At 42.4% G+C, this 14,529-nt stretch overlaps 1 protein-coding gene across 1 annotated transcript in view; it reads left to right on the forward strand.

The window, feature by feature from the left end:
- The window catches only part of ZNF236 (zinc finger protein 236), an 84,263-nt gene that overhangs the window by 29,228 nt on the left and 40,506 nt on the right, over positions 1 to 14,529 (forward strand). The window contains exons 8-11 of the mRNA XM_054724239.1: positions 1,123 to 1,320; positions 2,243 to 2,471; positions 11,178 to 11,450; positions 12,652 to 12,855. Coding sequence (XP_054580214.1) covers positions 1,123 to 1,320; positions 2,243 to 2,471; positions 11,178 to 11,450; positions 12,652 to 12,855 — 904 coding nt within the window. The remainder of the gene's footprint in view (positions 1 to 1,122; positions 1,321 to 2,242; positions 2,472 to 11,177; positions 11,451 to 12,651; positions 12,856 to 14,529) is intronic.

Here is a 14,529-nt window from a genome sequence, read left to right on the forward strand (position 1 = left end):
AGTCGCCTGCCTGGGTTCATCTGCCAGGGCTCCCTCTTTCAGATGTAATTCTTATAACCCTTGTGTCCATTTGTATTTTGGAATGAGGCAACAGCAAACCCTCATGTGAACTTTTCACAGAGGATGGAGCTGGTTCATCTCCAGGGTCCCTTTACCTGAGATGAGCCAAGGAACCAGTTCTCAAACCTGGGGTCCCTGGAGGCAGCACAGAAAGGACTTTGTGTTTAGTCTGGGGACCTAAGTGCCACAAAAGGCTTCAGGTTCTCCCTAAATCATTGTTTACTTATTTCTTTTAGAGCCCCCCCCCCTTTTTTTTTTTTGCCTGAAAGTAAAAGCCTCACTGCCCTCTTTCACTGGAGGAAGCCAGGGGTTGTCAGTCCAAAGTAGTTTTCCCAAAGTCTTTCTTTTCTTTATTATTAGACTATAAAAACAATTTTTAGAGCAGCTTTGGGTTTACAGAAAAAGTGAGCAGGGAAGTCCATTCTCCCCCTTGTGCCTTTATTAGAGTCCAGGGTAGAATGCTGTGTATTATCAGTAGCCAGAGTCCACGCTGTGCTGTGTGTACTGTAGGTTTTGACAGACATGTGATGTCCTGCATCCACCATTATGGAGCATACAGAGTCGATTCTCCTTCCTCTGCTCCACACCGTGTTTGTGACGAGGCATTTCAGATTCCTGAGTTTCTGAGGAATTGGATCAGCCCTCTCCTCAAATGTTCTGAGCTGTAGCTTCACAGAGCATGTATTCCTCCAATGCTTCTCTTCTCCAGAAGAGTTTTGAATTTTTTGCCCACAGTGGATTCTTTCTTATTTTCTTTATTTTGTAACTCTTTCTATCCTTTCATTCTAATATGTAACAGGAGTCTGAGGTTTGCTCAGTCCCCATCTTGAATTGCTAGTATCTGCTAATACTTAATAAACTTTAAATGCTTGTAGTAGAAAATTCACTGAATATGATCTTTTAAGAGCCACTATTGTGTCAAAACATAAAAATTAATGAGACAGTATATTTAAAATTTGGGATAGAATTAGATTTTAATGCTTACAGGGAAGTTATGCTTCTTTCTTTTTTTAAAAAATTGAAGTACTAATTAATGTAATTGTTTATATTTTTTAATAACAGGCCACGCTGTTTCAGACTTTACCTCTTCAGCAGACGGAAGCCCAGGTCCCATCAGCTGTGAGCCAGCAGAGCTCACAGGCGGTGACTGACGTCATCCAGCAGCTGCTGGAGCTGTCAGAGCCTGTGGAGTCTAGCCCGGTGCCCCCTCCAGGCCAGCCGCTCAGCATCACCGTGGGCATCAGCCAGGACATCCTGCAGGTGAGTGCACTTCCAGTTCTTGGCTGTGTCTGTGGGAGTCTGGGTGTTGCTACTGAGAGAGAAATACAGGGCGCTTGTCAGAGTAAAGGAATCTTCACTGAAAATGTGTCCTAATTGAATAAGTTATAGTGAAGTAAAATAGGCTTATTTAATTACTTGTGGACAGTGCAGAATTCTAAATGATTTATTAATCTATACACGTTTTAAAAGTTTAAAGCCCTAATTTTTTCTAAGTAAATTTACTTTAAAAGAATGGGCTTCTCAGAACTTTCTTGTGTCTGTCCCTGTTGACATAGAAATGTTTCACTGTTTCCTGAGGTTGTGCTGTAACTATTTGGAGTCAGCTCTGTGCTGTCTGTGTGTGTGTGTCCCATACGCGTGGGGGAGGAGGGGAAAGGAGGAGCGGGAGGGTGGAGAATGGAGTTCTTTCCTGGTTCTGACCAGCCAGCCTCATGTCCAATTTTCATTTCTAAACAGATGGCCTTGTTCCTCCTCCTCTCTAGTATGTACTTACTATAAAAGCTAACCTCTCCTCCACCCTATGGGGACAAGTTGGCCAGATGGCACAACAGCGGCTATCTTAAGAGTAAACCCAGTGTAACTTAAAACTGATTTCCAAATCCTTTCAGAGACAACCAGAGTTGTCTGAGGTCACATACCTAAAAGTCAAATTAATTCACTAAAATCCCCTTTAATTGGGAAATGTCAAAGCTTGCCATACCATGTTTGGGTGGAGGTGAGATGTCAGATATTAGAAGGGATGTGTCAGCCTCAAACCTTTGGTTGTGTCACTTACACATGGCTCCTTGGAAATGCAGACTTACGTTTCTAGGTGGTAACATTACAGCTCTGTAGGTAAGGCTGACTTGGTTGCAGGTTTGGGCCATTGGATCTCCTAACCTTCGAGTTTTTTCTGTCTCAGCAAGCCTTAGAAAACAGTGGGCTGTCTTCAATTCCAGCTGCAGCACACCCCAGCGACGCCAGCCACCCCAAGAGTTCCACCGTGCAGGGTCAGGACCCGGACCTTCCCGACGTGCCCAGTGAGCCAACTGACCCTGTAGATGCAGAGCCGGAGAAAGAACAGGAGAGCCCAGAGAAGCCGGACAAAAGGGAGAAGAAGCTGATAAAGAAGAAATCACCATTTCTACCTGGTAATTTCAGTGTGCTTTAACCTTTAGATGTTTGCTTATTTTGAAGAAATACCTTTCTTTTTCTTCTGAAGGTGATGTTTGTTGAATGTTCTGATAATGTCTACCTCATAGTATTCGTTTGATATTTAAAATTGAAACCCTGAGATAAATTTGTTAAAGTATCTCTTTTCCATGGTCTGCCTTCTTCCCATGATTCGAGTCTCCCCCTGACTCATTCCAAGGGCTTGACCTTAGTTGTCACTGACCCTCCTATGCTCTGGCCTTTCCTGCCTCTGAGGCTGTGCATTCTGGCTACACTGCTATGGCTGCCTTCGCCATCTCTTCCCTTCCTTCCTCTAAGTGACGGTGCCACCCCTGCTGACCTGGAAAGTGCAGCCCCTCTGCTCTAAAGCCCCAGCCTTTCCCTTACACTCATCTCTGCTTCTTGTCCTTTGAGCCTCCGTAATCAGCCCCACAGGTATGTTCCATCTTCCCGCCCATGCTCTCCTGGTGCAGATTTACCTGACAGTAACGTGGAACTCCTGCTGTTCCGCAAGGCCTCACCTCTTCTGCATGCCATGCTTCCCGGCTGCTCTCCATCAGGAAGGCCTTCTCCCTCCCCTCCTCGCATTCCATACCCACACTCCTGTGGGTGGCGCTCCTCACAGAAGCTCCCTGCAGAGGGCTCCTCCCCTCCTTTCTCTGTCCTGTGGTCTCTGTTAGCGGTTGTGGTAGTGGAGTAACTTGTGTTCCTTTCTGAATTCCCTGCTCCCTCAGCATGTCTCTTTGCACAGGGACAGGGTTACTACATCTTTCTTGAATAAAATAGATTCTTGTCTTTTGGGCAGAAGCTTTCCCATGAAAATATTTTCTTAGAGCCTCTAAATCTCTACCTCCCCCAGTTGTCTTGGGGGAACAAGGGCTTTCTTGCTACACAGCGTGGAATGAAGTTTTCATCTCCGTTCACTTCTGAGAATGTATTTCCTTGTTGTTTACAGGTGGTTGTGAAATCCCCCTTTCTCAGCCCACACAGCACTATAGCCTGCTCTCCTTTCCCCTGGATCTGCCCTTCCCCAGGCGAAAGTGGACAGTTGAATTTGAGCAGTTTTTCGTCAGGATTTTCCTGGTAGCGAGGAAGGCAGGAAGGAAAACGGGCCATTTGCACATATTTGTGTTATGACAGGACAGCCTGGCAGGTCACAGGGTGCTTGCATTTTGAATATCTACTCTCCATACACCGGTTGAATGAGTGGAGATCCCCAGCGGGGGTGGAGCCTTTCGTCTGAGTTAGCACTGGCTGCTATCTGTATTCGTCATGCCAGAACCTCTGGAGGTGCACTGACATGCTGCTGGCATCAGGCCCTTCTCCAGACTAAAGGCCAGACCTGCTTCCTGCAAGTCCAGGTAGCAGTAGCTCCTCAAACTGAGGAAGGTGGGCTTCATTCTGCTGCCTCTCCCAGCTCTCCAGGGGTTGGGATCAACTTATCTTCTGTGCTGAGCATTAAACAGATTTCAGAATGGAGTTCTGGTCAACCTTACCTATAGTATTATAATAGGGAGGGTTGTGCTTACAGAGTTTGTAAAGATTCTACAGGTTAATTTTTGAATAAGTTAAATATACAGTACTGAGCAAGGTTTTGCAGTTCTAGTAAATTTTAGATTTAATTTTTCATTTCTGTCTATCACTCCTTTTCCCTTTATTTTTCTATATGACACTTTATTTTGGCCAGTATTTTCTTTCAATTTTACTATGTAAAATATACTTTTTAAAATAAAAAATGTGTAACATTGGTGCATTTAAGTCAGTTAATTTATGAAATCATTAAATCATAATGATTCATAAATCATTCAATGTGTAGGACACACATTGGTGTTGAAATAATTTAAAGAACTGTAGTTGCATTGTAGCAAAAAATTTGTTTTGTTTATTATATTTCTCCCATACTTTGTGTCCACACACAGAAAAGAAAATTAAAATTTTCAAACATTTTCTATTCAGTAGTTAAAAAAATACGCTGTTTTTCACTACTATGGTCTTTATAAAGGACTTGAGTTAAAGTTTTAAATAATAAAAATTAAGGTACCAGGATAACTCTGCTGTATGTTTCAACAGTATTTTTATACCAAACAATTTGAATTGGCATGTAAACAACTTCTCTTGTCACATATCTGTATTTGGGGGAAATTATTCCCAATGTATAGAAAAATCCCATATACTGCAGTAAGCTGAAGGTAGTGTTAAAAAGACCAGTGTGAATGACAGAAAAAAAAGTGCTTCTTTATGATGTGTTGTGTTCCTGATGCTGATGTGAGCACGGGAGACTCAGTACCTAGGGTTGGCTCTCTGGAACAACCCTTTTAGGTAATTTTTAAGAACTTTGGCATCAGGCTCTTGGAGCGCATTCTGGCTACACTGCTATGGCTGCCTTCGCCATCTCTTCGCTTCCTTCCTCTAAGTGACGGTGCCACCTATGCCTATGCAGCTTGCGAGAACTCTTAGTTATTTCTGGAGCTATCTGCATGGAAGGTAGGTGTTCTCATTGAATGTACTGCACACATTCTGGCCATTTGAAATGGATGGTTTCCAGTGGCCCTGTGCACACAGGTGAAGTGATATTGTTTATGCACCTGCCTGGCACAGAGGTACTGAGGGTGCTAGGGCACGTGTGGAGGCACTGCGCCTCTAAACTAATCAGCAACCCACCTGTCCATCTTCATGTCCCCGGGTTCTACCAGCTTTGGTCTCTGCCATTGGATCTGGAATTCGACTGTCCTTGGGTGACAGTGACATTCTAGGAACCTCATACCGCATGACTGTATGCAGGAAGCTGAGTGACCCTCCCTAAAGAGCAGACAGTTCTCTGCTTCTGCTTGGCGGACAGCACTTCTGAACTGCACAAAGCAGAGGCAGGACTGTGTTGTAACCAGGTTCCTGCACCTGGTCCGTAGGAAAGAGCTCCCGGAGGCTGCAGTTCCACTTCCAACATCTGCTCTGAGGTGGGTGGGTGAACAAGACTCTGCTTTCTCCAGGAAGATAGTCATGCTGCCTCCCCCTGCTGAGGGCTGGCAAAGACTTTGTAAACAGTCCAGATATGCTGCTGGTTCCGACGGCAGGGGCAGCAACATGGCCCACACAGGCTGCTAGAGACGCCTGCTTTCCTCACCTTGTGCTGTCAGTTTTTATAACAGAATTTAACTTCTCCATTAGTGTCCAGAAAGCTCTGCTGTGCATGTATGATTATACCGCTACACCATGTTCCCTTTGAGGGCAGGCCTGTATCTGCGGTGGCCTGTGGCACACGGTGAGCACGTAGTGCGTGCTCTGCTTCGGGGGAAGTGATGTGGTCTCAGAATGTACCTCGACTTTTGCATTTACTGGCATCTGACCTTGGGCAACCTACTTAACCTTGAAAATGTCAGCTTTCTCCTCTGGGAAGGGGGCAATGGTAGAATAAAAGGAAGAGAATTGAGAAAGTCCATGTAAAGTATGTAGAATGGCGTGACACATAGGAAGTGATTAGTGAATACAGATAGTGCAAAATTATTTTGTAGATAGGTGAAACTTGCTCATGCCACACAATTCAAAAGATACAAATGCTATACAGTAAGAAGTCCCTTGGTCATCCTTGTCCTTTACCCATCCTTCCCCAGGGCAGCTGCTGTCACTGGTTTTTTTTTCTGTGTCTTCATGTTTCATACTATTGTTTTTAGCAGGATGGATGGCATACTGTATATTATTTTGCAGTTTACTTTTTTCTACCTATCTTATTTTATAAAATGCCTGGGTCCTATCCCATTTCAGGTTATGTGCAGTCTTTTGCTAATACAAACATGCTGCAGTGGATATGTTTGTGGCTGTGTGGTTTCACACATGTAAATGCATCTGTAATGCACATCTGCGCAAGTGTCAGAGGTTGCATAGGCTAAGCCCTATAAAGATTGCTTTAAGGTTTTAATTTTGAAATAATTTTAGGCTTAACTGAAATGTTCCAAAAACAATACAAAGAATACTCATATGCCTTTCATCTAGATTCCTCAAGTATTAATATTTTCTTACATTTGCTTGCTCTTGACCTGGGTTTTCCCTCAATTTTCTGAGAGTGACCTGCAGATATAGTTAACACCCTGGTAACTCTTAACTTCTTGAGGGTGTATTTCCTATGACCAAGGATACCGTCTTACATAACTTTAGTGCAGTTATCAACATCAGGGTGTGAAAGCTGATCCAGCCTGCAGACCTGATTCATTATTTGTGTTACTAATGTACTTGATTAACAAAAGAAAAACATCTGTAAGCACTTTAGAAAATTTGGTCAATATCACCTACTTCCTTCCTTGGAGTCTTTGGGATTCACATGCCCAACAACATAGGAGCACCTGTCCCCTAACAGGGAAGAGATTGTTACCAGAGCTCTGGGATCCTTTTACTCCTCTCCTAGTTTAAAACCATTCTTATTGTGGCTCTAATTTCATTTCTTAGAAGGAGTATGGTTGAGCAGCTTCTCATGTTAAAGAGCACCTGTGTTTTCCATTGGATGGGCTTGATTTTTATTTGCTGTGATTAATATGCTAAGGATAATAGTATCTTGTGAGCTGTATTTATAGTACATGTCCTTTTCTGGTTTGTTTGCTTTTGTGTGTGTGGTTTTTTAGTTTGTTTCTTTTTTCTTCTTTCTTGTTTTGTTTGCCTTTCTGAGTTAAAAGGGAGAGAGAGTTTATTTTTATATAGGCAAATGGAGAGAAATATTTTGTTTTCATATAGCCAAATTGGTCAATGTTTTATGACTTTTGGACTTGTGTAATAGACTTCACCACTGACATTATGGATAGCAACCTCTTTTATCTAACAGTTTCATAATTTCATATTTTATTTTATTTATTTATTTATTTTAACTGTTCGCCATTTTTTTTTTAAATTTCTTTATTGATTAAGGTATCACATATTTGTCCTCGTCCCCCCATTTCCATCCCACCCCCCTCCCCACACATGCCCCCACCCCCCTGTTGTCCTTAACCGCTGGTTGGGCTCATATGTCTGCACACAAGTCCTTTGGTTGATCTCTCCCTTTATCCCCACCCTTCCCTACCCTCCCCCCGAGGCCCGACAGTCTGATCCATGCCTCCTTGTTTCTGGGTCTGTTCTTGTTCATCAGTCTATGTTGTTCATTATTTCGCCTAGATGAGTGAGATCATGTGCTCTTAGAAATACACTTATAAGAACCGAAAATGAGACAAGCAATAATGGTTATGGTGACAGGCAAATGAATCAGTGTGTAGTGAGTTTCTTTCTGGGCCAACAGTTCTTTTGAGACCCACATAATTTCATATTTTAAACTAAATCTTTGACTCAACTCTATTTTGTTCCTAAATGAGCACCCAGTGTACAAACACGTTTCTTTATGTTGTGGTTTCCTCAATGAAGTGCAACACCACCTTTCCCATCAGTTATCCTCTCAGACCTGTGTGGGTCTGCCTGGACTTTATTGTACCTCACACATCTGTGTTTTTATTCATGTGTTGTGGTACCGAATGGTTTTAGCGTTAATAGGGAGCCCAGTCCTTTCTTGCTACACTTTTTTGAAAGTGTATTTTGACTGTTATCACATATTTTTCCATAACTACTTAGAATCATCTGCTAAACTTCCACAACTGTAGTTCTAAAAAAGTCCTATTGATAATTGTATGTAAGTAATTTAACTAGGGAGATTTGATGCCTTTATAATTTTAATATTTGTACCAAAGAATAGAGTGTGCACTTTCATTCATTCAGATCTTTTCTTTTTCAGGTTTTAGTCGTATTTTAAAATTTTCTTCTGGGTATAGTTTGCAGATATGGAGGGTGCTGACGTCCATGTATTAAAACGGGCCTTTTTCTGAGACTTATTTTTTGGGCATGTTATCATATCATTTGTAAATAATGATTTTATCTTTCCCTTTATAGTTTACTAGAGGCCCGGTGCATGAAAATTCATGCATTGGAGGGGGGTCCCTCAGCCCGGCCTGCCCCCTCTCACAGTCTGGGAGCCCTCAGGGGCGGGAGGCGACCCGGCAATCAGGGGAAGACGATAACCCATCACACCTCTGCTGCTGCCACTGCCAACAGCGCAAGCCTCGGTCGGCCCTGGTTACCTGAGCCTCGGGTGGCCCTGGGTGGCTGGGGGGCTGAGGGGACTGGGAGACTCCGGAGGCAAGCGCATGGAGCGGCCACGCCTGCCACCCCGGTGGGGCTGAGAGGACTGGGTGCCGTCATCTTGTGGCTGTGGGCGCTGCCATCTTTGAAGGCGTGGCAATCAGTCAGCATATTCCCTCCTTATTGGCTGTGGGTGCCGCCATATTTGTGATGGCGTGAGGGTCAATTAGCATATTCCCTCTTTATTAGATAGGTTACAGTATGTCTCTTTATCTTACCTAATTTCATTGGCTAATATTTGTAAACACCATAAATGAATGGCAGTGATAGTGGACTTTTTCCTGACTTTAATTAGGATTGCTGTGAGTATTTTTCTATTAAGTCAAATGTATTGGGATCTGTTTTATTCATCTCCTCCTGTTTTAGAAAGTTTTTTGGAAGTTAAGATTAGATGTTGAATTTTAGTAAAAGCCTTTTTATCTCAACAATGATTATAATATATACTTTTTCTTTTAAAATTTGATAATACATTTGAAGAGGAAGGTTGTTGCCCAGCACCCAGGAAGGTTGCCATGGGGAATGCAGCTGTGGTTTTCTCCATCTTCAATTAGCATATTCCCTGAAGTTTGTCAAAGAGCCAGATCTGGCTTCAGTTTTCCATTGTAGCCCTGGATGGGCCAAGCAAATGTGCAGGCCAGATTTGTAGCTCTGCTTCATCTAGCCCCTCAGATAATTAGAATCTGGTGACAGTCTTAACTTATGTAAAGATAGGTTCTCATTTTTGTTTGGAAAACATTTGATTTTCCACAATGATTTCCTAATTTTGGCTAATAGTATAGCTCCTTCTTACCTTGTTATACCTTGCTTTTTTTGTCATGAAAAGACGTTTAGATAATTATTCCACTTCCTTGAATTAATTTTTCCTATTAATTTTAAGCAGTCTTAAGTTTTAGTCTCCCTTAATACAAGCAATATGACCATGAACTAAATGTCTTTTTCTTATTTTGAAATCATTTCCCTGTTTCCTGCTCTCTTTTTCTCCTTGTGGTTGTGTTCTTCTCGTTTCCATTGTTTCACTTTTTAAAAAAATGTTATTTTTCATTCATTTTCCTAACCTATGTTAATTAATCTTGCAAAGAGCAGTGTGTTCAGGAAAATACATGTTCTCTCCCTAAAGTCACTCACACAGTGGAGAGTTCCTGGTATTTACTGGTAGCACGGAGGAGGAAACACGAGCTTTTCTTTTTCCTGCTAAAACTACATCCGTGCAGCAGATCCTCGAATAACGTCATTTTGTTATAATGTTGATGAGGGATTCCCGGCCAGGCCCCAAGTCTGTGCAGTTGCGTTTTCCCATGTCTGCATGGGCTTTCTCTGGGTCCGGTTTCCTCCCACGTGCCAAAGCTGTACACGTGATGTGTGGTGCCTGGCGTGTCTACATTGCCGGGTCTGAGTGAGCGTGGGTGTGCGTGAGTGTGAGCGTGACCCTGTGATGGAAGGACGACCTGTCCAGGGTGGCCCCCGCCTGCGCTCTAAGCTCTCCGCCACCTGACCCTGAACTGGAATCAGCGGGTTGGAAAAGGATTATCTTACTTGTTTTTGTTAATTTTTCTTAAATGTGTGATAGTTTACATTTATTTCATTGTTTAATACTAGAATGAGTTGGGTCTTAATTTGGAAGTTTGGTGATGTGTTTTTGACCAGAAAAGTGCTATAGGAATCTGACTCGTTAGTCTGGGGTGCTGTTGGTTTCTTTGTAGTGATTTGGCTTTAAGTCACAGTTTCCACAAACCTGTCAGCATTAAGTGAGGTCTTACTGTACAGACACAAGAGTTAACATAAACAGCTAATGTTTCCTGATGAATTTCATTAACTTTGATTTTAAGTGGGTTCTTTACATTGTATGTCTATTTCACATGAATAAATCTAATTAAAAAAATTAAAGTGATTCAGCTGAATTTTGTTTTTTAAGTTTTTTATACTTTACAAATCATTCTGGTTATTATGGTTCGACAAATTCTACTTGTGATTTTGTTTTCTAGTAGGAATAGTTTTAAACCTGATTCAGAGTTGAATATTTACAGTTACAAAAGAATCTTTTGATTTTGATCAGGAACTCGTTTGTGTTCTATATATTCTTTTTCATAACTACATATGTTACCTCTTATAGCATAAGGACTTATCATTTCTGAATTTTTTGCATTTTTTATTAGTGATATTGGATAGGCTCAAACAGTACAACGTCATTCTCATGCTGAGTCAATTTTGGAATCACTGTTTTTAATTCACATTCACAGTGGACTAAGTCTGCAGCTAACTCTCGACTTAGTCACATCACCTGTCCAGTTAGCCCTCTTGTCTCGTACAGGCTATGCTTTCCGTTCTTGGGACTGTTAAGATTTTCTGAAAGATTAAATCATCCCACTAATTGCAGTAACGATGGAAATTTCCACCATGTCCATAACTGATCATGTATCTTCCGCTGTGGCGAAGAGAATCGGGGCTTTTACAGTTGCGGGGAGCTGTTCACCTGACCCTAGAGGGACATTAGGCGCCTTGATACCTGGCATCTCACAATTTGTCTCACTGCGCTGCAGGGTCCATCCGCGAGGAGAACGGGGTCCGGTGGCACGTGTGTCCCTACTGCACCAAGGAGTTCCGGAAGCCCAGTGACCTCGTGCGCCACATCCGCATTCACACGCATGAGAAGCCTTTCAAGTGCCCGCAGTGCTTCCGGGCCTTTGCGGTGAAGAGCACCCTGACTGCGCACATAAAGACGCACACGGGCATCAAGGCCTTCAAGTGCCAGTACTGCCTGAAGAGCTTCTCCACATCCGGGAGCCTCAAAGTGCACATCCGCCTGCACACAGGTGCGGGGGTGGGGCCGCTGTGCGCAGACCGGCGGTGCCCAGCAGTCTGCGCAGCGCCACCGAGCGCCGTCAGGACTTCTTTTCCTTCCTTAATCTTGTTTATGGATGGCGTCTGTAGGCTAGGCATGAGGTCCGTACTGGCGGAGAAAACCCACGTGACTGTGGTCCTGCGGCTGCCGGCAGCAAGAGGGGGGGGCGTCAAACGTAGGGCTCAGGAAGGAGCATATTAGAGCAGAGAGTGAGGGAGACCACCTGTGGGCAGCCAGGCTCAGGTTTAGACAGTGGGCCTTGGTAAGGAAGAGCAGCGTCCCCCTTAGCGAAGACCTGACCTCTGCAGCCGCTGGCACCCTTCAGGCAGGGACCTGTGTGCTGGCCTCAGGCAGGGAGGGCACCCACGTCTCCTCTAATGTTCAGATATTTTGTAACCAGTATTAAGTCAGAAAAAACTTACATTCGGGCTCTAGTTTTACTTATAACAGCTTTATTGAGATATAATGCATAGATCATAAAACTCAGTGTTAGGGTGTACAGTTCAGAATTTTCACACATTTTTATCACCCCCAAAAGGAGCCCTGGACGGTTAGCAGTAACTTGCCTGACCTGCCTGGGGTTCCTGGGCTAAACTGACCACATGAATGAGTGTTTGAAAAATACGCCCTTCTCTGGAATCTGTATTTTCATTTACCAGTAAAATTGCAAAAGAAGGAAATTTCCTTCAGAAGTGGAAAATGATAGTATAATATATTATTACTAGCAGCAGCAGCAGCGGTGTTATTATTTACAATCAATAACAGCTTGTTTCCTAAATGCTGGGTGCTCCCTAAACGAGTTCACACAACCCCAGCAAAGCCTAGGTGCAGGCATGTGACTCTAGGTCACAGATTACGGTTTGAGAGAGAACAGTTCATACATTTTAATATTCGTAAGGACTTCTAGTACTTTGACTATCCATATTGTACTTTGTCCTGAAAATAGTACATTTTTTAACTTAAATGCTTTTATTACATTCCTTAACATCTATAATATGAATTATATGCAAACTAGGGAAAAGAAGTGATTTATATCTTATTTCATGCCAGGAAACTATAAGCATGAAATGACAAATTGAATGTTCAAGTCAATAGTAAAATATTAAAATTTCATATTGGCATTAAGATTTATTTCCTTGAAATAATTCTATGGTTACTTTTGTTTTTATTAGGAGTCAGACCTTTTGCTTGTCCTCACTGTGACAAAAAGTTCCGGACCTCAGGCCACAGGAAGACACACATAGCCTCCCACTTTAAACACTCGGAGCTGAGAAAGATGAGGCACCAGCGGAAACCCGCCAAGGTTCGTGTGGGCAAGGCCAGCGCTCCAGTCCCTGACATTCCATTGCAAGAGCCAATCCTCATAACCGACGTAGGTAAGGTTCTCTTCCCTCTGGGACCTCTGAAGGTGTATGTCATGCTATGTATGGTCACAGCCTTACGTCGTTTCAGGCTGGTATTAGTGCAGTTCTTGTAAAGCTTGGCTGGGTTATGGGCCGGTATATTACACACTTATAGTTTAAATCCTAGTTCTGTTTAAACTGCTGCTCAAATTATGTCCTTGGTTAGAAGAGAAATATGTGTAAGTGAAATAAAAATTTCTTCCTGAATGGAACTCTCAAAGCCCTAGCTGGTTTGGCTCAGTGGATAAGAGTGTTGGCCTGTGTACTGAAGGGTCCCGGGTTTGATTCCTGTCAAGGACACAAGCCCGGGGTTGCAGGCTCGATCCCCAGTAGGCAGCCAATCAATAATTCTCTCTAATCATTGATGTTTTTATCTCTCTCTCCCTCTCCCTTCCTCTCTGAAATCAATAAAAATATATTTTAAAAAAGGATAGGTGGTCATTATGTGAAGTGCACTTTGTACTTTGATTTTTTTATCTTAGAATTTTTACCTGGTGTGTAATGGATTATTATTTGGGCTGCTTTAATCTTTGAGTTTCTGAGGAACTATAATTCTTAGGGAATTTGATTGCTTAGAGCATAAAAACAGATCAACACTCCCATGGTAGTTAGAATACTTTGATATCCTTATCTGGTTTTATTAGCTCACAAACAAAACAGACCAATTTCACTGAATGTGCACTGTATTTAATTTTCACCACAGTCTGTAGGTTATCAGTGGTTTGTGTTATTCCTGAAAAGTCAGGACAGATTAAACATTTATTTAATGGCCCTAGAATTATCCTTCATGCTTGAAGGTTACCCTCATATTGCCAATTTTTTCAGGTTACCACGAATCAAGTTAAAAACCTATGGGTTTCTTGACTTTAAGTTTACAAATCCTTAATTGAGTGAACTAGAGTCCTGATTCTCCAGACTTTTTCCAAGGTTAAAAATGGCGCATATTGTACTCGTTGGCTTCACAGATACCTCCATCTTATACTAAATTAGTGGAAGTGAAATTCAAAAGGGAAATGATTCATACAGATAGCTTCACACTGTAAAATGTAAAATATCATAAATACTTACTTTCACGCTTATCTTCTTTGTTATGTATATTTGCGTCTGACTCTTCCCTCAGACTCTGGGCTCTTTGGGGGCTAGTATCTAATAGATGTGACTAATAAACTTTGGGGGACATTTGATAAAAACACGTCAGAGAGAATTTTAGCAGTTTAGTTATAATTATTTGACTAAATTGGGAGATGAGATGTCCCAGTTCAGTCTAGTTACTTAAAACACAGTATGTTGTACATTGAAACTGTCACTTTGGAAAGTATTATAATGCATTAGAAATAACTTTTACAGCTGCATGGGAACTTAAGAACAGTCAAAAACTTCTCTATATCTACTTAAGTAAACACTGGGTCCTAGAGAGGGTTGTAGCATTGCTAATGGGTGTATGACCAGCTTGTGCTCAGGGCAGAGCTGGTACCTAGGTGTTCTGGTCCTAGGCCAGGCCTGTGTTGAGTGAAACTCAAGCCTACCCACGTCCATTAGCACCGCCTTCGGCATAGGAATATGGAGAGTGCACCTGGCTTTTCACAGTCCTTGTGTCATGCTGTTGAGCACCAGTAGTCTGTACCAGCCTTTAATGTTGCTCATTTA

Source organism: Eptesicus fuscus, chromosome 12 (assembly GCF_027574615.1).
Source record: "Eptesicus fuscus isolate TK198812 chromosome 12, DD_ASM_mEF_20220401, whole genome shotgun sequence".
In the NCBI taxonomy this organism is placed as follows: Eukaryota; Metazoa; Chordata; class Mammalia; order Chiroptera; family Vespertilionidae; genus Eptesicus; species Eptesicus fuscus.